The sequence below is a fragment of the Schistosoma haematobium genome, chromosome 3 (genome assembly GCF_000699445.3).
Source record: "Schistosoma haematobium chromosome 3, whole genome shotgun sequence".
Classification (NCBI taxonomy): Eukaryota; Metazoa; Platyhelminthes; class Trematoda; order Strigeidida; family Schistosomatidae; genus Schistosoma; species Schistosoma haematobium.
This window is the reverse complement of record NC_067198.1, coordinates 47,894,900-47,920,309: the sequence shown is the minus strand read 5'-3', so window position 1 is coordinate 47,920,309 and position 25,410 is coordinate 47,894,900. Positions and strand designations below refer to the sequence as shown.

Genomic DNA, 25,410 nt, shown 5'->3' with positions numbered 1-25,410 from the left:
CACCATTCTCTAATTAATATTTATGATCAGAATGGGTTTCTTGGATATTATAGTAATTTAATAGTTGAGATAATGAGTCAAATTACACTGAACCACCATGGAAAAGCTGGAAGCACTGGATGGCCGTTTCGTCCTGTTGTGGGACTTCTGATACTATTCAACATATACTCACTAATGACTGTCTCCAAGAGTTATTTATTGGACTTATAGTGAGAAGCAGTGACCAGTGGAGTTCAACTGGATCAGTAATGAGATAGTAACTAACTGAAGAAGATCGTGGATGTGTCACTCAATTTCGTGGATTAGTTGAATTTAGACATTAACACCGTTGGATGGAGGCCATCTCAGTGTTCAAGGGGTTAAGCGTTCGCGCGCGAGATTGATAGGTCCTGGATTGGAATCTTGCGAGGTGAAATCGTGAATGTGCACTGCTGAGGATTCTCACAGTGGGACGAACCGGTCGGCCAGTGTTTGCAGGTTTACCATGATGATCTAGCTTCAATTGATTCATGATCTCAACCATTAAAATTAATAGTTATGATATAATAATGAATAGTCAATAAAAAAAACTCATAATGTATAATGAATTTATTAGTAATTAGCATTCATGTGTTAGTTGTTTAACCATCATAGTGATTAACATTTTATTGAAATAACAAGAAAATTAATAAGAATAATTAAGGAATGACCAGTTTATGTATGTTGAATATGAACAAAATATAATTAATCATGAATGGATATTAATAAATGAAAGAAATTGTATTAATTTCACCCCGCCCCCTCCATCACCACCATCACCACCACCACCAAAAAAAGATTTTCATTTTCTCATAGAAACAAGTCACTAACAATTTTTTTCTTTATTTTTTTTTATTCATAAACTTTTGTTGTTTATCTGACATTTTCTTATGTAATGTATTTGATGTTGTATCATATGTTCCACCAACTAATAGTCTATCTACTTGTCTACATGTTTGTGTAAGTTTATATAAAGGATGTATATTACTATTATTATTATTAGTAGTAGTATTATTATTATTAACGATATTACTATTTATAGAATCATTATCTTTCAATGAATAAGTAGTTGACCAATCTCTATATGATTGATTTGGTATTATTGAGCTTGATTTTTGTATTACTGAAAATAGGGAATCTTTAAATGATGATGGATAAAATTCATTTGTGAATTGAATTTGTTCCGATTTTTTAAATGTTTCATACATTTCTTTAGTATAATTTAATTCATCTTGTGAATTATAGGATAATGGTGATGTGGATGATAGGGGTAGATAATCCATTTCTTTATTTCTATTCATCATTACATCATCAGTATTGATTGTTTCATGTTTATCAATTGTATTATAAGGATCAATTACTTTGTGAAGTTTTTCTTGATGATCTAATGAAGTAGTTGAATGTAATTTTGTATTATACATTGAATGATCCGTTGATGTATGTTGAATAGTTGATGATAAGGATGGATTAGTATGTTCAATATTGTTTATATTTATTGTTGTTGTTGATGGTGATGATGATGATGTGATTGTTGTAGTATCTGGTTGAATAACACGTTCAGTTTTACGAAATTTTGCACGTCGATTTTGAAACCAAACCTTGAAGGTGAAAAAAATGGAAATAAATAATTCAAAGACTACAAAAAAAACTGTTTTCAATTTAGTTACTACATAAAGTGGTACAATTTACTTCAAAATGGATTACATATGTCTTCACAATTGATCTATAACTGTGTGTTGATCAATTCCATGCATGTCAGGTGCTTCTTAGTGTAGATCGAATCCTATTGATCAAATCGCAGTGTGGCCACTAGTCTATGTAACTGGACATTGCGTGCACTATGTTGAGATAAGATGGTGGTTGGATGTAGTTAACATGAAACCCTGGACCTAGGTTTCGTGCTATTTGACACTCGTCAGCATGCTGTTCCTGTAATATTGAGAGGCCTGGTGCTCTGTGACAGGTTCGATCCCGTATCACCCAGCTTCACAGTCAAAGACATCATCACTGAGTTATCCAGGCCTCGACTGACCTCCTGTAGGACTGGGACGTTCTCACAATTGATTGATCAGTGGGTGACAAGGGATCAAATCCGTCAGTTGGCATCATTTCTCTCAAAATTACAGAATTACATATGTATAATAATCTGCTTTACAAGTTAATAATATAAGTAAAGTACATGGTCAGATTTTAAGCACCGCAGCCAAATCAACGAAGAACGAGAAAGAATTGCGATGACATTGTTTTAGTAGTTCCCTTATTTAAACAGTTGAGATCATGAGTCAATTGAAGCTAGACGACCATGGAAAACCTCGAGGCGCTGGACGGCCGTTTTGTCCTATAGTGGGACTCCCCAGCAATGCGCAACCACGCCTCTGCCTTGGGAGGTTCGAACCCACGACCTATCAGTTTCTCGCCAGGAGCCTAACCAACTAAACCACTGAGCCGGCATCCAACGGTGTTAATGTCTAAATTCAACCAGTCAACGAAATTGAGCGACGCATCCACGATTGTCATCAGTGAGTTACTACCTCACAACTGACCCATTTGAACTCCACTGGTCACTGCTTCTCACTAGAACTCCAGGAAATACCTCTTGAAGCCAGTCAGTTGTGAGCATATGTTGATTAATATCTCTTATTATTAATATAAAGTCATTTCAGAATGGAAACAAGTACTTCACTTTGATAAATTCATTCTCAAATTCAGATTTATTACACCTTTATCAAGAAAGTATCTATCGAATTATGAAGAAAGAACTTTTCCACTAAACCATAATGAAATAACTATAAACAACATTTCACTTGGTAATGCTTATTTGGATCGTCTCATAGTTGCTTATGAATCCAACTGATCAATCTCTTATTGGCATATGTGCATCCTGTGCATATCGCCTTCATATTGCCTTAATTCACAAGCATTCTATGCAAAGATGGATACTAGGACGAAACATGCATCCTGGATTCCATTGCTAACCACTATCCATCTTTACTTAGAATATAAACAACAATATTTCAATTGTCAAACTTTCCATGTAACTCGGAACTCTAATTTCATCGATTCATTTTCATTAAATAGTTGAAAAGTATACCTTCTATGAAGAAACATTTATCATGGTTTGAAAAGGTGGACTATTCATATAATTGAAATGAATATTTCAGTATGTGAAGAATAGGTTGGTCAATAATTAGTCAGAATTAACAAAGTTGGTCTGGTTAACTTGAAGTCAAATTGAGTCCTATAGATCAGATATCTTTCATTCGAAATAATAAACTCGAATATAAGTAACGAACAAATTTCCATTCTATTCTAACTTACTATATGTTTCAAGCTTTTAGATGTTTTCTTCAATAAAGAGAAGTGTAAAGATTCAACTATAATAATTGTAGTACATGGTGATTCTTAATTAAGACAATATGTTAATGGTTTCTTTTCACTAAGAATTATTTTAAACAAATGATTTGTACCGTTTTTGTTTATTCTTATGGTGGTGTGTGCTACCGATGTATCATCAATCGAAAGTGAAATACCTAGCAACAGAAGGTTAAGAAGATCGAAGAAAGAGAGAACGAGTACAGTGAATGATCAGTGTGGAAATGAAGGGACAGCGAAATCTGAGACGACTGATTGACATTTCGCAAATGAAGTATTTACTGTATGGTTATCACATTTTACCAAGATGTTCTGTAATTTTGTATTCAAATACATTTGATTTTCCCTACTTGTATTATCATTATCTATTATTTGAACACATAGATATTGGTACAAAGAGGCACCAAATACATATGCGCCGCACAAATCTCATTCGATATGTGTGGGGGCTGTGATACTGCCCGGGTACCCAAACCGAAGCAGGTGGTCTTCTTAGGGGGCCACATCCGGAGCCTTCGACTTACAGGTCTGATCCACAAGGCAGTGGAGCATCGTAAGGAGATTCATTCCCATGGTAGCCGGTGACCAACGATTGGTTCATACAAGATTTGTTGCTTCAGGATACTGGAGCCCATGTGCACCAGTGGTTTGGAATCAGGGTTTTCCAACTCCCCTAAATGGACTCTTCGTTTCCACGAACCCGGGTAAAGCGCCGGACATTCGCTTTACGTGCTCTCAATTTCGTAAACAACACCCATGGTGCGAGAAGGCAGTGAGTAGGACTTCCCTGGCAGAGGCTATATACGCGTGGCCATGTAAGAGCATTTGAAGATGGAGAGCGGACTCTCCCCACTCTCTGCCGTACCAGGGCATTTAGGGGCTCACTGTTCCCCACTTGTGTTCTCGTTCACTATATTACTATTTAATGATAGTTAGTTTGTTGTAATAGCCAACTTTATAAGGACAAGATATTCATTGTTATTGCAAAATTAGTGGTTAAATGTGAAAGTAAAAAAACCCACTGCAATGCTACCCATCGTGATAGTTTTACTTCCGAAACAGACAACACTGCATTTTCCTATTACCTCAATTTGCTCTCATAATAAACAATAATCTCTAAATATTCGTCTAATCAAAGCCAGATATAGAGTAGCTCCATACATTAGCTAAATTCAACAGTTCACAAAATACTAATTCCACAATACTAAATATATGATTATATTCATTTCAAGGAGGGGCTTTGTGGTGATTGTAGTAATGTTAACTTTGAATTCATGATTCAATCTAAGTTAGACCATCAAGGAAAACCGAGAAGCACTGGACGGCCGTTTCGTCCCACTGTGAGAATACTCAGCAGTGCGCATCTATGATCCCGCCTCGCAAACTTCCAACCCATGACCTATCAGTTTCGCTCCAGGCGCTTAACCTCTTGACCACTGAGCTGGCCGCCATCCAACGGTGTTAATGTCTAAATTCAACTAATCCACGAAATTGAGTGACACATCCACCATTTTCTTCAGTGAGTTACTATCTCATAACTAACCCAGTTTAAATCCAATGGTCACTGCTTCTCACTATAACTAAAAAAAAACCTTTCGAAGCCAGTCACTAGTGGACATATGATGATTATAATCAGAGAGGAGATCATGAATGTGCACTGCTGAGGAGTCCCATACTAGGATGAGACGGCCGTCCAGTGGCTACTGTTAAAAATGATAGTTTATTCCACTTTACTACTGAATAACTACTGAATAACAATGTATATATATTCGAGAAGTACAATTTTTACCTGAACTCTAGCTTCAGTAAGATCAATTCTTAATGCTAAATCTTCTCTAGTATAAATATCAGGATAATGTGTCTCTTGAAATGCTTTCTCAAGTTCTTTCAATTGTAAACTAGTAAATGTTGTACGAATTCTACGTTGTTTACGTTTTTCATGTAAATTTGTCAGACTTAAACATGATGATGATGAATTAGAAAAATTTGATAATATTGGACTTGTAATAATAGAATTGATTGTTGGACGATTATTAGTAGTATTAATAGTAGTAGTAATAGTAGTATTGTCATTATTATCATTATTATGTAAGCTGTTGACTTTATTATTGAAACTATCATCATGACAATGATTTAAAACTGATTCATCATGATATAGGCTTGATTCAGTTGGATTTATTATTGTTGTATTATAATATGATTGAGTATGATTATTATTATTAGATGGTTGATTCAATGTAAACAATGTTGAAGATTTTGAAAGATCACGATTCATTATTGATCCATTATCAGAAGATGGTGAAGAAGATGGAAATTCATCTGGATAGGTTTTGTATTGACAATGATCTAGAAAGATATAACATGAATTGTATGATATTAATGTCTAAAGTATACTAATATTATATAAATGGAAATGAGGAATTTGATAAATGAAATACTATAGTTGTTGAAGATGTTAGATCCCCAGAACTCACTTGGAAAAGGTCCTGAGTTTGTAATTTTATCCGGAAAATTTGAATTTTATGTTTTCGCGCCAAGAGACGCTTAATTGACCTACAGCTTCCCATTTGGAAATACTTGGCTATCATTGGTTGACGGATTTTTTAGTACGCTATTTTGTGGCTCTACCAAGGGCGTTTCTAGCATTGTATAAATAAACTTGAATTATGTGCTTAATGACCTCGCATTTTCTCGGTGCCTGCAAATTACATTCTCTACGCCTCATCAAGACTTCTTGATCTAGTTATCAGGGCCGGGGTGAACGGATTAGAATAACCTATTGTGTCATTATATCTTTGACCTTCGTTCCGTTTACCGAGCAAGTTGAACTCGTAATGGCATTCAAGCATATCAATAGTACTGGACTACATTGGTTATCATCATTAAAATATATTCGCCATTTCAATCCACCGGTTAATAAGACATAGACTAAGAATATATGATACATGTAAAAACCTTCTTTTTCCAAGCATTTTAAAGGTCTTTCTCAAGATAATTGATACTATGTGATTCATAATTCAAAGCTGTAGCTAGAGCATAATAGTTTGTACCTTTAGTTACACCATGTACATTATACATGATGCTGTTAACAATGCAACGTAGTGAGTGCTAAGAAGTCTTTCAACTATTACTGACCTCCGAAGACTGGTATTCATTCACTTTACACGATTAGTTCACCTTAGGAATTACGTTACGGAATTACTGATAAAACTTAGAAACACGAGTGATGAAACAGGATATCAGAGTGGATCTTACATCATCATTAATGAATAGGTATAGTATTTTTTCTCGAAAATTTTCCATTTTAAATCAGTGTTATTCACTAAAATGAAACAAAATGTACTAGAGAATATATTATAAAATTATACAGCTAACCATTTATGTTTGTCAGTCAACTATTCTATATAAGTTTAAGGATACATATCAGTATGAACAGCTTTTTTATTCGAATGATCTAGTAAGTGTATGAACGGTCTGATATATTTATACCCTATAATATAGTGATGATTGGCTATCAGGGCTCAGTAGCTAAGTGGATAACGCGATGAAGTTTGATGTGAATGATACTGGATCTGAGTCCCAGAGTGAACATTAACTCTGAGATGTAGGTACATTCAGTTGACAAGTCCGAAATAGGAAGAAACACGTGTACTGGATTTCACTGCTAGCCATCATCCGTCTTTAGTTATAATACTTGTGACTCAAGGCAATATGGAGGCCGTCTGCACAGTATACATATATTCTAATAAGACACTGATCAATTACAGTGGTAAACATCAATGAGAAGATTCAAACAAACACTATCAAGTGAATTTATAGTCATGATTGTGTTTTATTTTACTTAATTGTTTAAAATAGTAACCTGTCAATATTGACAACTATATTGATCAATTATACACTATACCTTGTTTAATAATCGGTTAATATGGCTAACTTCTTCTTTGTTTATTATGTCATAAACTTCCTATTCGTAAATAAGTGAATAGTTAATAAAAGTAAATCACTTTTCATTTATTTGCAGATGAAAAGAATGAATGAATGTCATAATACCATCTGTTTATAATATTCTGGTAAATTAATTGACACCCCTTCGCTTCACACTAAACCAACTATCATCTTTAAATGAAGTTTCTATTCTTATATATTCCATTGAACATTCTATGTGTAAATGTGCGATGTTTGACAACTATGCTTATCTTAACTAATAGCAAAGATTTAATCAAAACACAGTTTTATTAATAATTGTATTATTATTCGGTTATACCTGTTAAATCTTAAAGGCGGACATTTATATATAAAGGCAATGGAAACTTCTGTCTCCCCTCTCTCCCTCCCTCCCCCCTCCTTTAATGATTACCACTCACACATTGATTTAGTTACATTATACTTTAGATCTTCTATAGTAAAACATCTGTCGTATAATTTCCAAGTGGAATTCAGCATATTCCCGAAATTGTTCTTCCTTCTAAACAAATCCATGTAAGTCATAATAAGAGGTACATTCATTATGTACAAAATAACTGAAACATTTCTATACTCATAGACACCTCAATTGTCTTCAAACCGAATAACACTTTTCTTTATCATTGTTATGATACAATGTAAAATGTTTCTTTATTCAAAGTGTTATACGACTGAATACTGCTTTCTCTTATAATCAACATTATCTAAAAGGTTAATAATAATCATGTAAATAGGGAATGTTAGATACACCAATTCCTTTTATAGAATAATAATAATAATAATGATGAATTGATAACAATCATGTTATTGATGGTGTTTTCCTTTATCTTTTTTTTGCTGTGTTTTTGTTTTGTTTTTGGTGTCGTTACTGTTGGTGTTGTTGTTGTTGAAGAGGAGGAAGAAGAAGAAGAAAACAGAAATCACAATGATAAATTGGAAAAAGAAAACACAAGAAAAAAAGATACATTTTTTTGATTAAAGAAGATGGAATAAATTCCATTTTGATAAGAAAGAATCTAAGATAAATGTGTTACATTCATTCTAAATCTTTCTATTCTTTAATTGTTTTATTTTGCTAATTAAAAAAAGAGATAAGAAAAGAGAAACTAGACCATTTTCAAAAGGACTTCTTAGCATGCATATATTTCCCTTTATAGAATATTCTCTTATAATAATGATACATATATGCTCACTAGTGAATGGCTTCAAAAGATATATCCTGGAGTTCTAGTGAGAAGAAGTGACCAGTGGAGTTCAACTGGGTCAGTTATGAGATAGTAACTCATTAATGACAATCATGGATGTGTCTCTCAATTTCGTGGATTAGTTAAATTTAGACATTAACACCGTTGGGTGACGGCTAGCTCAGTGATCAAGAAGTTAAGCGCCTGGCGTGAGACTGATAGGTCCTGGGTTGGAATCTCGCGAGACAGGATCATGGATGTGCACTGCCGAGGATTCCCACAATAGGACGAAACGGCTGTCCAGTGCTTCCTGGTTTTCCTTGATGGTCTAACTTAGATTGACTCATGATCTCAACTATTGAAATTATTAGTCTGAAAATGAACAAGACTTCAATTTCAACAAAAGTGTAAATGATGTTAAAGAACCATTAGATTTTTATGTTAGTGAAGTGATTCCATGTAAAGTAAACAACGGCCTTCTGGAATATCTGGGTTACCTAACCCTGCCATCTTGATATTTCAACAAGTTTCTTTATTTAATTTTAATACATCATTATGCCTATTGGTTGTATAAACTATTCAGATGTCTTTGTGAAAAGTTTACGATATCTCGTTGTACAAGTTACAAAAGAGTCCAATCATAAACATTGTAGTTGCGGCCAGACCAAAACATGGCACAAGTTCATGAAGTCACTGACAAGTAGACTGAGTCATGTTGTTAGGTGTATACTACCTGGTTGGGGACCGCGAGATGATAGCAACATATGGTTAGAGACCCTGAATGACATGGCTCAAAATCGTTTGCAATGGCGCAGGTGCATACACTCTTTGTGTTCTCCCAAATTTTGATCTCCTTATTCCTCCTTGTCTCTTTTTTTTCTCTTCCCAAATTTATTTCACTGTATTATACTCTTTAAGTAACATCTCCAAACACTAATCTTCGCGATTACTGCTTATACTCTTATTACCTCTACCACTACGGGATTTGAATCGACCACTGCATCTCTGTGCTAATGTGGTGTGGCAACTCGAACTGATATACGTACGTACGAAGTTCTACGTTGTTACTGACTGACTGATGTTCATTATTCAGATGTTGATTGACTGGACTGCTAACATCTAACTGACGACCAGTCAACATGTTATCGTCAGGGTCGATCAAGAAAAAAAAAGAAGGAAACTTGTTGAAATAATTTCAGCTGAGAATTCTATATTTTACCTTAAATAGATAATATTGATTACAGCCAACAATAATAGATCTTGCAGATGATTGAAGTTCTCATATTATGAAAACTTCAATTTATCAAATGGATCCAAATTAATAGAGATTTTATCAATTAAATAGTTTCTATGAAACTTGTCATTAGTTTCGTCATTCGTTTTCAAAAAAATCTTTGATTATCAAGAGAAACTATGAGGAGAACTCTGAACCATGTCTTACAAGGATCAGCATTGATTAAAGTCACGTTTAAGATGATACTTGTATTATAATAATTAGAATGCTTAAAAAAATCTCTACAGTGATGTAATTAGTGATCATGTTAGTTTTACTCGAATTCAAATGAATGCATATAAACACGAAAAAACTCGTAGATAAATCGAGATTTTCGGATAAATTTTTACTAATTGAATTCATGAGCCAATTGAAGTTAGAACAACATGGAAAACGTGGAAGCATTCGACTGATAGGTCCTGAGTTTGAATGTCGCGAGAGGGGCGGGACGTGGATGCTCATTGCTAAGGAGTCCCATACTAGGATGAAACGGTCTTCCAATGCTTCCAGGTTTTCCATGGTGGTCCAGCTTCAATTGACTCATAAATTCGATTATTAAATAAATTTTTACGTCTAAACTATAAAGAGAACAGGACACATTTAAATAATTGAGTTCACGAAGATGTATCAATATAAATTGACTAGTATTTACTTCATAATATGTATATAATATAGTTATGTTCAGTGTTATTCAACCTTCTAACTTATATATTCAACAAGCTTTAATCATATTCATAGAACCACTCAAATCTTATGAAAACACTTAAGACTAAACAAACAAAATAAGGTCTATTCAAGATCACAAGATCGCTAACTTTCCCTTATTAAAAGATGAGTTTTGTTAAACAGAAAATAAACAATTAAATTGATTGATTTATGAAAGCTATAAGATTTTCAGAACAACAGTAAACCAAGGATAGGTAAGTGACTGTCAAATTCTAGTCTCCAAGTGCTTTGGTACGGTAAAGAGTGGGGAGAGGCAGCTCTGCATCCCGAAATGCTCTCACACGGTCAAGTGCATACAACCAGTGACAGGGAAGTCCTACTCACTGCCCTCTAGTGATGGGGGTGTTGTTTACGAAATTGAGAGGACGAAAAGCGAATATCCAACGCTTTAACTGGGTTGGTGGAAACGGAGAGTCCACCTAGGGGAGTTGGAAAACTTTGACTTCAAACCAATGGTGTACATGGGCTCCAGTATCCTGAAGGAACAAATGGCTTATGAACCTATCGTTGATCATCGGCTACCACGAGACTGCATCTCCTAACGTTGCTCCACTGCCTTGTGGATCAGACCTTTAGGTAAAAGGCTCCAGGTGTGGCCCTCTAAAAAAACCTGTTTCAGTTTGGGCACCTCATATAAATCGAATGATTTATGTGACGCATATATATTTGGCGCCTCCTTGCACCAATGTTTATGTGTTTAAATAAATTAATAGTTCTAAACTTATCAAAGAAGAATGATCGGATCTTCACTTCGCTTTATACTATGTTCTTTCTTTATAGTTTAAGTAGTAACGGAGTAAGAATCGATTTTGATAATTAGACCTCAGTTTCTAAGGCTATAAAACAACTGAACCGATATTATAAGATTAATTAAAATCTTATGTACGATATTCATTCATGTTCAATTTTATTTTAGGTATTCGATTAATACTGTCATTGTTTACTTCTTTGTTTTAGTTGTATCGCCCATCTCAATATCTTATCATAAATAGTTAAATTTCATTCCATTAATATCCCAATGCCATGTAAATTGGTATTCATTAACAATTGTCTACTCAGGATACGTCAAATCAGTTCAGTGGATATCATCAGCTACAACCTAATATGACAGGAAACAAATCAACTAACAACTAAAGAGTAAATTAGGAAATAAAACACTAAATATGGATAAGACATACATTACGGAAATCATCAAACTGCATCACGAGAAAAATCTGAACTTGGATTCATAAAGACGAACGAAAAAAGAAGAAGAAGAAAGAACATGTTGAACTAAGAATTAGAGACAAGTATCAAACGAATGAATACCATTTAGGAAGAAGAGTCCATGTGAAATTTAGTTGGAGGATCCTGGTCAGCGACGTATGCTCTTTCATGAGGGATAATAGACATAAATAATTATCAGAAGGGGTTTTGTTGAGATTTTAGAAATTTTCACTGATTGAAATCATGAGTCAATCGAAGCTAGACCTTCATGGAAAACCTGGAAGAACTGGACAGCCATTTCGTCCTAGTATGGGACTCCTCAGCAGTGCGCATCCATGATCCTGCCCCGGCGAGATCCGAACCAAGGACCTATCAGTCTCGCTTCAGGTGTGTACGGTGGCACAACTTCATGAATTGGTTGAAGTTAAACAATAACACCATTGGATGCCAGCTCAGTGGTTTAGTTGGTTAAGCGCCTGGCGCAAAACTGATAGGTACTTGGTTCGAATCTCGCGGGGTGTGGGATCGTGGATGCGCACTGTTGAGGAGTCCCATACTAAGACGAAACAGCTGTCCAGTGCTTCCAGGTTTTTCATGGTGGTCTAGTTTCAATTGACTCATGATTTCAATCAGTGAAACAAATAATTATGTTTATGAGCCAAATTAAGAAAACAGCATAAATTCTTAGGTAAGAAATAATTTTCAACTTCATAATAAACAATCTTATATCAACCAAAAATACATATTAATCTTATTGATACATAAAAGGAAACTTTAAGAAAAAATAATTGAATTATTGAAGAATAAATGGGTTAGTTCTTTATAACCAAAATATATTTCTTCCTGTCTAAATCAATTCCTTTCTATCTCTATATCAACTAACAATATTTGTATCTAGTCAATGGAATTAAACTAGAGAATGAATGAAAATATTCCCAGTACAAATCAATAAATAGAATATTTTATTATTCAATTCAGTTAGTAATAATTTTAGGGAGAGAGGGGTGAGGTGGGGTGGGGTGGAAAATTAATTTAATTAGTTAATTAGTGAGATAAATTTAGTTGTTCATGCATTTTTATATATTGTTCATTGAGAAAGTGGGGGAGGGGAAGGAAGTGGAGGGGAGAAATCAGTCTACCTTTCACTTTCACTCTTCCCAATAATATTCACTTCATTTTACTTATTTTAAACAACAACAAAAAATTAATCCATTGTGAAATTCTAATTTACTGATTGTTTCATAGTTTTTTTATTTAGTAAAGTATTGGATACTGTTTAGTATAACAAAAATTATTATTACTATTAATTAGTTGCAATCGGGGTTTGTTTTGTTCAGTCAACCAAACTATAGAGGACAGATGGAAAATGGCAATGAATATTTGTTTGCTGATAAGTAGCAGATTACAAAAGGGGAGTTGATGTATGTATGTGTGACTTTTTGTATATATATGTATGTATGTATGTATGTATATAAGTAAATCCTCCTGAATATAGAAAATACAGAAGAGAAACTAGTTCATGAAAGCGATTGATGCCAATTTTGTTTGTATCATTTAGACAATATTTCTTATTCCATAATTGTTCCCGTGAGATAATTTACTAATGATCATCTCAAATTTCAGACATATTTTGTTTGCTCTATATCTCTCTCTTATTTATTACATTGTAATAATGATTAGAAAGTTAACTAGAGAAAGATGAAGAAGTCATAAGATCTAATTTTTTAATTGACATAATAATTATTATGTTTATGCTTATTTTGCAGTCAGTTTAAAATGAGAAATATGAATTTTCTGATAAAAAAAAATTAGGAAAACATAACAATTCTAACCTCAACCAATCCATAAAATTGTGTGACTGAGGTAGATACCTGTCTCTATCCGACACGGATTAGCTCCACTGGTCATTGGTTCAGTGCTTCCAGGTTTTCAATGGTAGTCTAACGTCAATCGGTTCATGATCTCAATCAATATTTTTGATCAGTTTAGGGGTTATGGAGATTGTTAAGTTTTTGATTGAGGTTAGACATTAACACCATTGGGTGCCGGCTCAGTGGTCCAGGAGTTTAAGCGTTCGCGCGCGAGACTGAAGGCTCTGGGCTCGAATCCTGCGAGCAGGATCGTGGATGCTCACTGCTAAGGAGTCCCACAATAGGACGAAATGGCCGTCCAGCGCTTCCAGGTTTTCAATGATGGTCTAACGTCAATCGGTTCATGATCTCAATCAGAATATTTTTGAGTTTATTTGCTTTCATTGATGAATTCTTTGTACAATGAAACATTTATCCAGAAGTATATAAGCAAAGATAGATAGTGAGTAACAGTGGAATCCAGTTTGATGCGTGTTTCATTCTATTCAAGAGTCGTCACCTGGATGTAACTACACGTCAGAATTAATGTTCACTCTAGGACTCGAACCTAGTGCCATTGTCTTCAAACGCCATCGCGTTATTCACTTAGCTACTGTGTTCTGATAGCGACCTCGTTGTGCAATGTGATGAAGTTTAAATTCACTTGGTGTTGTTTTACTTGTATCTTCCGATTGTTATTTAGGACTGCAATTGATCAGTCCCTTGTTGGCAAAAGTTTATAAATAAATTGTGAATATATAATGAAACACTATTCAACTATTTCTTAGAACTCCAGTTTATAAACCCAAGATAAACACTTATCATGACTGTTTGATAACAAAAACAAAAAACATATAATAACTTCAACTTTTGATAAGTAACCATAAAAAGTGTAAGTATTTTGAGAAACCAATGAAATTACTTGATGTTATGTAATAGACGTTTCTGGGTTACATAATCAACATAATTTATTTACTTCTGATTTGTAATCTGTTTTCTGTAACTATTTGTCTGATGAAATAAAAATAGAAACTTTTGAAACCATGAAGGTGGTGGAGTTTTGTTTTCTGAACTGGATGATTTAGTCGTGGAGCTTTCATCGTTCTTCTGAACCACATCATTAGCACAATCTCCAGGTAGAAGTAGTGTAGTTTGATGTAATGAATTCTCGAAGTTGGTCCCACTATAGTAAATTCATTATCAATTAGTTAATAGATAGTAAACAGTTTGAATGGGAATATAAAACAATTATATCAAGAATCTATTTCCTTAGCACGGTTTTATAATCCAAGATTTTTTTGAAAAAAAGTTAAAATGTAATGTCATGAACCATCATAAATATTCCTCTTGCATTTAGGTTGAATTGCCAGACTTACGGTGTTATCTAATTAACCTCCATTGCTAAATGTTATGTATATTCTAATGTTGTTAGCTAAATGAAAATATACGTCACCTAGTACCGCTATCATAGATATTACCAATCAGCTATAAATTATGTAAACTTCCTAGATGGTAACACTGTAGTGAACAGAACACGGGTGGGGACAATCGGATTATATTTAGAAAAAAATTACAGTTACTTGGTAAAATAGAAGAACCATACTATAATGCATAATTTGCAAAATGTTCAATAATTGTCTTGGACTTCATTGTTTTTGCATTTCCATACTAATTGCTTTCTATTCCCGCTCTTCCTTTCTTGATCTTCCCCATCTTCTTCCCCAGACATTACATTCCTGACTCGCGTTATATACTACTTATATCAATATAAGTAGTACGCGCCACAACAGTACCGAAGACTTGATAGTATAATACATAAATAAGTAATAAATAAACTCTATTTTTCGCTTATGATTAAACATACAAAAGATTTGTAGCTCAACTGAATGATTTTTATGGAGTTTTATACCTTAATTCTAAGTGGTTTAATTTGAAATCTTTCATCGTCCTTCTAGACAAAATCATCAAATGAAACTTTAGAATTCAACCATTTTGTTTAGAGAATGAAACTTCACCAAAAATGTTTCTAATGTAAAGTTATTAATCAAAATCTAATCTAAAAAAATGGTATTACTTTTCCCTTAGTTTCTAAATGGATATTCCATTTAAACTATCTACTGGTAGATTATGTTGCCTAAAACAACAATGACAAAAAAACCCAGATTTGTAATTAAATTTCTCAGCTCATAGAATCCAACCCAACTCAACATTAGAATTCATTAAATTACTGAAACATGTTACAATAAATATAACGTTCATTAGAGATGCATTAGCCTCCTACTATACAGAATCTAACTCCATTACTACTGATCAAATTAATTGTTTCAATATATATATATATATATATATATATATATATATATATATATATCAAGTTATACAATTTTAATGTATTAGCCTCTCATGACAACAATAATAAAGTGAAATAGAGATGGACAATATCTTTACCACTTATTATATAAATATCTGCGACCACCCTCAACCCCTCCCCTTTCAGTAAATCAAGTTATATCAATGAATGATTTAAAGCCTTAGTTTTATATTTCTCTTCTTTTTTTCTGTATTCCTTTTGGCCTATAACTTAATTTTACTTAATTCAATTTATTTTCATTAATGTAAAAGTATCAAAGACCTTTTTTTTTTAAACTTATTTCAAAAAAATACAAAAATTTTCTTTCGCCATCACCCTGTCCTACCATCGCCTCCTCCCTCCACCCCTTTGATAAATCTTATGTATTTGTTGGTTTTTTTGTTTGTTTTTATTGAATGACTTTTTTTTTAATTTTAATATATTAAATCAATTAATCTTAGTAACGCCATGTTGCTTTATTGTTGGGGCTATTCAATATCACTTCTCTATGAACTATTTAGATCATTCGGTGTTTTTATTAATTTAACGTATTTATTTATGCATATTTCTAATTAGGGAGAAATCCCTAACGTGTGTGTGTGTGTGGGTGAGTGAGTGAGTGAGTGAGAGAGAGAGAGAGAGGATCCAATTAAGTAGACTCCAAAGACAATATAATCTGATCATCAGCTTAATAAGATTTAAAAAATAAATTGACAGGTTCTATGAAATAATAATAATAATAAAGTAAATTACATTAGTGCAACAATAAAAAGAAGAAGAAAAAAGAAACATACCGGGTAAGTTAATTTGTACACATATATATAAGTAAGGAATTAGTGTACTCATCGTCATAATAAAGAAATACCAATTCACTTATTCACTTAGCAACTGTGCCATTTCATATATGAGGCAACAAAAAAAAAACTACACAACAGATTTACTTTTACTCAACACAATGTAAGATGTTCTTCATTGATTGACTTTCCATACATTTAACATGTTGAATAGATGTATTCATGATTTGCTAAAATAAAAGTAAGTTTTCATTCGTTTATTCTGATTAATTGATCCACTTTTTTTTGCGAATTCATACATGAATGTTTATGTTTTAGTGTAATCTTTTAATCTTTTAAACAATATCACTAATTCTATTTAGTATTGTTTGATCGAATCTTCCGATTGAGGTTTAAGACCGTAACTGATCTATTTGTTATTGATATATGTGCGATGACATATAAAGTGAATGGTAATGGGTTCAAATCCTAGAGTGAACAATAACTCGGAGATGGAGATACATCCAGCTGATCAATTCCAAATAGGTCGAAATGCGAGTCAAACTGGATTCTAGTGCTAACCACTATCTATCATTGCTTATATATATAATGACAAATAAATAAAGCCATCGTGTAACAACTGAGTTTCTATATTTAGATTACATGCTAGCTGTATAGTTACTTTTTAATCGAATTTAAGTTTCATATGCATTATGATTATAGGAATAGATATTGTCTTTAGCAAATTATAAACTTCATTGTTATCTAATGAATCTCAGTTTGTTTCAAATTTGAAGTATTCACTACTTTTTTATATAAATGATCCACGTCCCTATCTGTTTCATTCATATTTGATTAAGATACTGTTATGATAATTATGATTTGAATAACTATTAATCACATAACTTATTCAGATACGTTTCTGAAATGTGTACAACTTTTTGTTGTACACATTACAAAAAGGCCCAATCAGAGGTATCATGGTTGCTAGCGGCATACATTGAAAAGAATGTATATTATTTAGATGTCGATTGACTAGATTGCTAACTTCTAACTAGCGATTACTTAATATTTATTGTCAGGGTCGACCAAGAAGTAAGAAATGGAAACTTGCTGGAATACATTGTGCTGAGAATTTTGTATTGTATCACACATATAATACTGAATAAAGCTAATCATCATAATAATAAAGGTAGTAAAAACTTTCTAGGGATAGTTGACTTTATCAGATTTCATAACGGCACACATAATCATCATGTTTTATACATGTAATTTACCTTAAGAAAACATATAAGTGTACTGCTCGAAAAACTTGTTATAAGAAATTAATTCAGTTTATGCGACTTATTAATTCTGTGCTTCCAGATTGTATAATAATCCATATTTTAATACGGGGTTTAAAAGAAAAGCACCTGGTCATTATTTAAATTTTCAGAAGGGGTTTTGTGGAGATTTTAGAAATTTTCACAGATTGAAATCATGAACCAATTGAAGCTAAATTACCATGGAACACCTGGAAACACTGGACGGCCAATCCGTCCTAGTATGGGACTACTCAGCAGTGCGAACCCACGATCCTGCACCCCGCGAGATCCGAACCCAAGACCTATCAGTCTCGAGCCAGGCGCTTAACCAACAAGACCAATTCTAGGACGAAACGGCAGTCTAGTGCTTCCAGGTTTTCCGTGGTGGTCTACCCTCAATTGACTCATGATTTCAATGAGTGAAATTATTTAAATTTACCAGAAATCGTTCTCATTGGTTACTCTAGAAACTTTGAGTAAACCTCCACTGTTTTTCTTTTAGGGCATAAATAACCATTACCGATGATGTAACAATCCTTGATTTTTAGAATACAGTACAGAATTCAATATATAATGGATCCAAGTGTTTAATATATGACTAGAACTAATAAATCAGTAAAGCTTCAGACACTTATTACAAAACAACGAAATACCTATCGAAACAGAAAATTCTTCATTAATGATTTTATAAGCACAAATGATAATATATAAGTAACAAGTTTATATTGAAATGTTATCTTTCCTTTTTTGCAAGTTATATATGATTGACTATATTAGGATTGTAGATGTTATTCAACCAATAAATTGTTAGTAGTATGTATAGCCTTTCATGGTACAATCATCTAAAGATAAATAAAAATAATATATTTGTAATATTCCAATGAGTAGAAAATTGGATTTTTCTGACGTTTCGTGGCTTAGTGTAAGTCACTTCTTCAGAGAATAAATAACCAAATTAAAATTAATCCAAGTTTAAATAGTACAATGGAACAATGCAAGAATAATATTGGATCAATCAAAAACAGGTCTGAACAAGTTGATGTCATGTTATTTCTGTCAAGGTGATTCATAAGTGATAAGTATGTAAATTTGTGTGTGTATGTATATGTGCATTGTTTAAGAATGAAAACTTGTGTGACCTTTATGGTAAGAAAGGATAGAGTTTAAATTTGTAATATGAAAGTGTGAAATTGTAAATACGATCAGACTGAATGGTTAGGATAGATGGTCCAAGTAGGATGTATGGTAAGGCCTTCTTTTCTATTGAGAGAAGTAGGATTAAGCATTATATGGAACGCCTCAGCTACCCTCCTTTCTTTGTAGTTGGAAAAGCCTTTTTGTAATATTTTCATATTTTTAAAATCGATTTGGTGGTTGTTGAAAATGGCATGAACTGCTATTGCCGATTTAATTTGAAGTTGGTTCAATTCTACCGGATTGTTAGGAGGTTTCTTTGTGTACCTAATATGTTCTTTGGCTCTAGTCACGATTTCGCGGGATGACTCTCCAATATAATAGACATCACAATCGATACAACCTAATTTGTAGACGCAGTTCTGTGTGGACATGAAAGAGATTTTTTCTTTCAGGCGAACTAAAGTATTACGTAGTGTGTTCGTTGTTTTGTAACACACATGACATCAACTTGTTCAGACCTGTTTTTGATTGATCAAATATTATTCTTGCATTGTTCCATTGTATACTATTTAAACTTGGATTAATTTAATTTGGTTATTTATTCTCTGAAGAAGTGACTTACACTAAGCCACGAAACGTCAGAAAAATCCAATTTTCTACTCATTGGAATATTACAAATATATTATTTTTATTTATAACAATCAACCCAATGCTCAATTTATTCGAAATTATCAAATCAAACCTTGGTAATGACACCTACAATCATCTAAAGAATTCATCTTGAATTCATCTTCATTGTTAAATCGATCTTGGTCGTGAAAGACATAACTTGGTGAGAGTATAATTTATGAACGAACTAATCAGATTTAGGATAACAGGTCTTGACGAGAAATTCACTCATCCATTTGGTTAAATAGTACTTTGGTATTTTAGTTGATGTCAATTCGTAATGAAAAACCTTAAATTTAATTCGTAATGCTTACCATCAACTGTAAATCATTGTCTTTATTCTTCAAACTGCTTTCTAACCTTCATTTACCTTTATTAAGTAGGTAGACACTCATAAAATCACTTTGGCGCTGTTGAAAGTTCGTCCATAAATTATAGCCTCACCATAACTTCATTACAAACCCATTTTATATATATGAGAATAAGAAAGATTTTCACTAATGTTGTATGTAAAAGATGACCATTAACTCTAGTAAATACTCATGATGGGATATAACAAAAGAAGTAAAATATCCCAATTCTACAATTAAAATAACATGACTGACTTATTAGTGAGTGTTTTCCTTCATGGTTAGGGAAGTTTCAAAATGCATTGAATACATCTTCTTTAAAGTATGTTTAGTTAATGGTAACAAGTTAGTAGTTACAAATGATGCATTTAACATCATCTAACCCATATTGTTTACTCTTATTCTTTGTGAGAAAATAGCTTGTTCAATAGAGTCAGCTTTTACTATCAGTTTATTGTTTATTTAAGGAAATTTCTAAATTACAAGCGGATAAGAATTTTCGTCTAAATTCAATCGAATAGTTTCATATTCTAAGCAAAGATCAGTTGCGGATAGCAGTGGAATCCAGTTTGACGCGTGTTTCGTCCTGTTCAAGACTCGTCAGCTGGATGTATCTGTATCTCAGAATTGATGTTCACTCTGAGATTCGAACTCAGTGCTGTTCGCTTCAAACGTCATCTCGTTATCCACTTAGCTACTGTGTTTTTATATCGACCTACTTCTGAAATGAGGTGAAGTTTTCAAATTCATTTGGTACTGTTTACTTGAATCTCTTGATTAATGTTCAGGATTGACTATTATTTAGAAAAATCGATATTTTTTTTAGAGAATGGTTAAACATTATCCTAGTTACTCATTGTATAAACAGATCTATATTAAATTATACAATTCACTGTTAGACATAGTTCCTTTACATTAAATGACATTAGCTTATTCAATTTCGAATTTTTTTTATGACCATTTTTAAAAATTTTAACCAGAAACTACCCCAAGTAATATTTTATAAGTCGATTTAAATTATCAATATAAGTTTCAGCAGAACGTCTCTGATTGTGAAGCTGGGTGACACGAGATTGAATCCACCAGGGAGCACCAGTTCCCTCAAGATTACAGGTACACCTTGCTGACGAGTACCAAGTAGCACGAAACCCGGGTCCAAGGTTTCCTGTCGACTACCTCCAATCACCATCTAATCACAGTTATCCAATGGACCATGGTGTTTAGGCGTTATTCAGATGAAACATTAAAGCGGAAGAATATATTTGTAAAATCAATTTGAAGTAAATTCAACGTTTCACCTGGCAATCTGGTTCAAGCTTTCTTCAAAGAAATTTCATCAATTATCAATTACATTCTTCCACTTTAATGTCTCACATCAAATCGGTGCCCAAATACTGTAAAACTATTCGATTAAATTTAAACGAAAGTTCTTATATGTTATCCATTCATCATGAAAAAGTGGCTCGAATTGAACAATTCACATAAATCCTTACTATAATAATAATAGTAATATCATTATTACCTGCGACTAACTTTGAAAAGAATTTCTACAGTGGAGATTACCATATAGAAATTATAACAGTTACCAGTAGTTCTGATGAATGATTACGGAAAAATTCATAGATAAGTTGAATACCTCACTAAAACTCATGAAAATCCAGAGTTCCATTACATATCAGGTCATTGGTAGGCATCTAACCTACAATTCCTAATTTTCAATAATTATACAACTACTTTCATTACATGTTGTTAAACTTCAAAATACAATAATATTCACAACCTTTTATAAACATTAGACATAATCTAATTGAATAGTTGAATTTCTGAGTCAATTAAAGCTAGACCACTATTGAAAACCTGGAAGCACTTGACGTCTGTTTCGTCCCATTATACGACTCCTCAGCAGTGCACAGCTACGATTCTGCACGCGGGATTCGAAATCAGGATTCAACGGTCCCGCGCGCGGACGCTTAACCTCTAGACCACTGATGAAATAACTAATCTCGTATATGTTAAACTTTCATACTGATTACATTTAACACTCCTTATGATTAATTAATGAAAAGAAACTAATGGATTATTAGAAAATATCGTACAGAAGGGGACTGAATGCTAGAGAATCTCACTTACAAATCAATATCCATGATTTTAAAAGACAAATCTTGCTGTTTAATATACTATCAAGGTTAAAATTTAGGTCTAACAAAGTATATTATCAATGATCTTCAATCACTTAGTACTTGTATTTATACCTTTTACTAGTTATGAAGAAAATGAAGATATTTCCATCATACGAAAGTAAGTTTATAGAGATCATAACAGCAGTTTATTCAATAAAATCGATACGTTAAGTATCCAATTCAAAAGAGACACATTGGAATTCAAGTTTAATCTATAACATATGAAGTCGTCAATGTTGGACATAACAAAGCAGCTCTATCAGTTATGTGAGATAATAGTCATGCATTGAAAAAAAGATTGAATAAATAAGAATCATTAAATTTTTGTTTACTAACTGAATGATAAAACAGCTCTCTCAAAATTTAAAGCTTCTATATCCATTAAATGTGTGATTGAAACGGGGGGTATATTTGATTAGTTACCAATGCTAACAAATTTCATTGTTTATAGACGATCCCAATGAAGGATAGACAATACTTTTGTACTAAGTTAGTTGAAAGCAACAATACTCAAAATGACACAGTATCACTCACATTACACTCCTACAGAAAGAATAAAGAAGCTTATTGTGATTTGTTTAGATAAATATTTGACAAAGAGAACGTGTAGATCATATTTACCTTCACTTCAATGAACAACTGAGCTTAACCGACATATACATATAGAGTTGAAGAATTCAGATTGTAACATTGATTATTTATTGAGTCGTTATTAATTTTATGCTTATCTAGCCCTTGGTGTAGAATAACTACTATTCGATCACATTGCAATATGATCAACAGTATAGCCTCATTTTCTTTTAAATGCTATATGCTTGAAGACAGTCAGATACAAGCTCTAAAGCTAAGATTTGTAAATAGTTTATCTTAACTTAAAATCCTGAAGGGAAGCGAAAAATAGGAAGTTCAAAGAACATTATAGAATGAATAACAATTGGAAAGAACAAAAAAGGATTGCCTAGAACAGAGTTGAATGAAGAGTGCTAGTAGGTGGCCTATACTTCTCCACGAGGAGTAACACGCGTAAGTAAGTAAACTAATTCTTCAAACAACACAATATGTTGAAAAAATACAAATATTAACTATTCAGTTCAATGAAATTACCTCCAAGTTTATCGATTTCTCTATGAATATTAGATTCTTCTTGTGAATGATTAAACGTTGAATTTATTGTCTTGGAAACATTGAATTGTTGATGAAAGTTAGTTTTTATAAAACCCATTTGATTATGATTATGATTCATATTGTAGACTATAGAGTTGGAACCATCAACACTATTATTACTACTATTAGTACTATATATCTTTTGTTCAGGATAGAATTTTCGAAATGTATTATTTACATTACAATTATTATAGAATTGTGTTAATCTAATATCAGATGAAGTATTTTGATCGTAATCATTTGAATGATATTTAAATGTTGGTTCCGAATTGATTGTTGTCATGGAAGTTGAAGAACTTGAACAGTCAGTTAATAATGATGGTAGTAATGGTAATCTACTTCCACTATTATTATTATTGTTACTAATACTACTATTACAACAACTACTAGTATGACACTGATTTAAAGTTTTAGAATTTTTTGTTAAATAACTTGATAATTGAGTATTCAACACAGTTGGATCAGTAAAACTTGATGAAGTCAATGTAGATAAATTGGATCTTGTCAAAGAAGTGGATAGATCATTTGTCATTTGATCAATAGGATAAACGTTAATCAGATTAGTTTTATTCGTAAAATTATTATGAATTCCAGTCATTTGATTATATAGAAGTGGATCATTCATTGTATCATGATATGAATGTTGTGCTATTGTTGCAAATTGTTTCCAATTTGTTGGATTCCATACAATTGGATCAAATAATGGAATGAATGAAGTTTCATTTGTGTTAGTTATCATTGTTGTACTAGCACTTGTTGCTTCAGTATAAATGCATATTGGTTCTTTTACATCTTCTTTGAATGGTTTATCATTCTCTTCATTATTTAAACCTGTAAACCATCTATGATTTGACAGTCCCATTATTGAGTTATTACTATTATTATTAGTCTTATATGAATAAGCATAACTCTGACTTGGATGTTGTATGTTTGTTGAACATAATTTCGAATTGATTGTTTCATTATTCAATGGAACATAACTTGATGTCAATGTGACATGTTCACATGATATATCGGAACAATATAAATCACCCGTTGTTACATTTGTCAATCTTATTAGATCATTTGTAATTCCCAAATTTCTATCATGATTACTTTCATTTATCAATGATTGAACTGAATTATTTGTTAAGTTCCCAATAGATGTTGTTTGATATTGTAATGATTGATTAATCAATGGATTAGATAATGTCAATCCTAAATGGGTATAAATGTTATTGTTAGTAATTTCATGGTTAATATCAACATGATCATTAAGATTATGATGATGATAATGATAGTTTAATTCAATTTGTCCATTTGTCGGTTGATTAATTTGTGAACAAAGTGTTGAATTACTATTACTAGATTCCATAACATCAATATTTGGTATCACCATGATTATTCATATATAGATATCATGTTAGTAATTAGAAACTGTTTTTTTGTTGTTGGTGGTATTTCATTACACCAGTGAGTAACTATTACATAATAGGATTACACTAATTATGTTTAATTTGTATAGTTTCATCTCTTCCGTCCCCCTCCCCGCTCCCCCCAAAACGATACCATATTCTGTTGTATCTTGGTGATGTTGTTTGTTTTCTATTTGTTTATATTCCTCTATTATAAACTCTTGAATATTTTCACAATTAAACAATCTTCATCCATAGGACATTTAAACAAATCAACATACAAACAATGAAATGATCCAATTCTATGGAAACATCCTCCTCCACCTCCTCCATTGAATTCCTAAAACAAAACCAAAAAAAACACATTTTCTCATCCTCCTCCTGTATGCTCAAATAGATTGTGAGTTAGAAAGAACAAACAAAGCTGTAAACGCATTTATAAAATATTGGTTTAGAATAGAAAATATTAGAAAGAGGGAGAAAAAATTATTTCCCTA

The 25,410-nt window shown here is 32.5% G+C and overlaps 1 protein-coding gene across 1 annotated transcript; it reads right to left on the bottom strand.

The window, feature by feature from the left end:
• Positions 1-606: 606 nt before the first annotated feature.
• Positions 607-24,897, bottom strand: SMOX3 (Homeobox protein SMOX-3; the record flags this gene model as incomplete). Its single annotated transcript, XM_051214025.1, has 3 exons — positions 607-1,616; positions 5,180-5,736; positions 23,460-24,897. 3 exons carry the CDS (start codon positions 24,895-24,897, stop codon positions 861-863), a joined length of 2,751 nt encoding a protein of 916 aa, XP_051070053.1. The 3' UTR covers positions 607-860.
• Between the last annotated feature and the right edge of the window lie 513 nt (positions 24,898-25,410).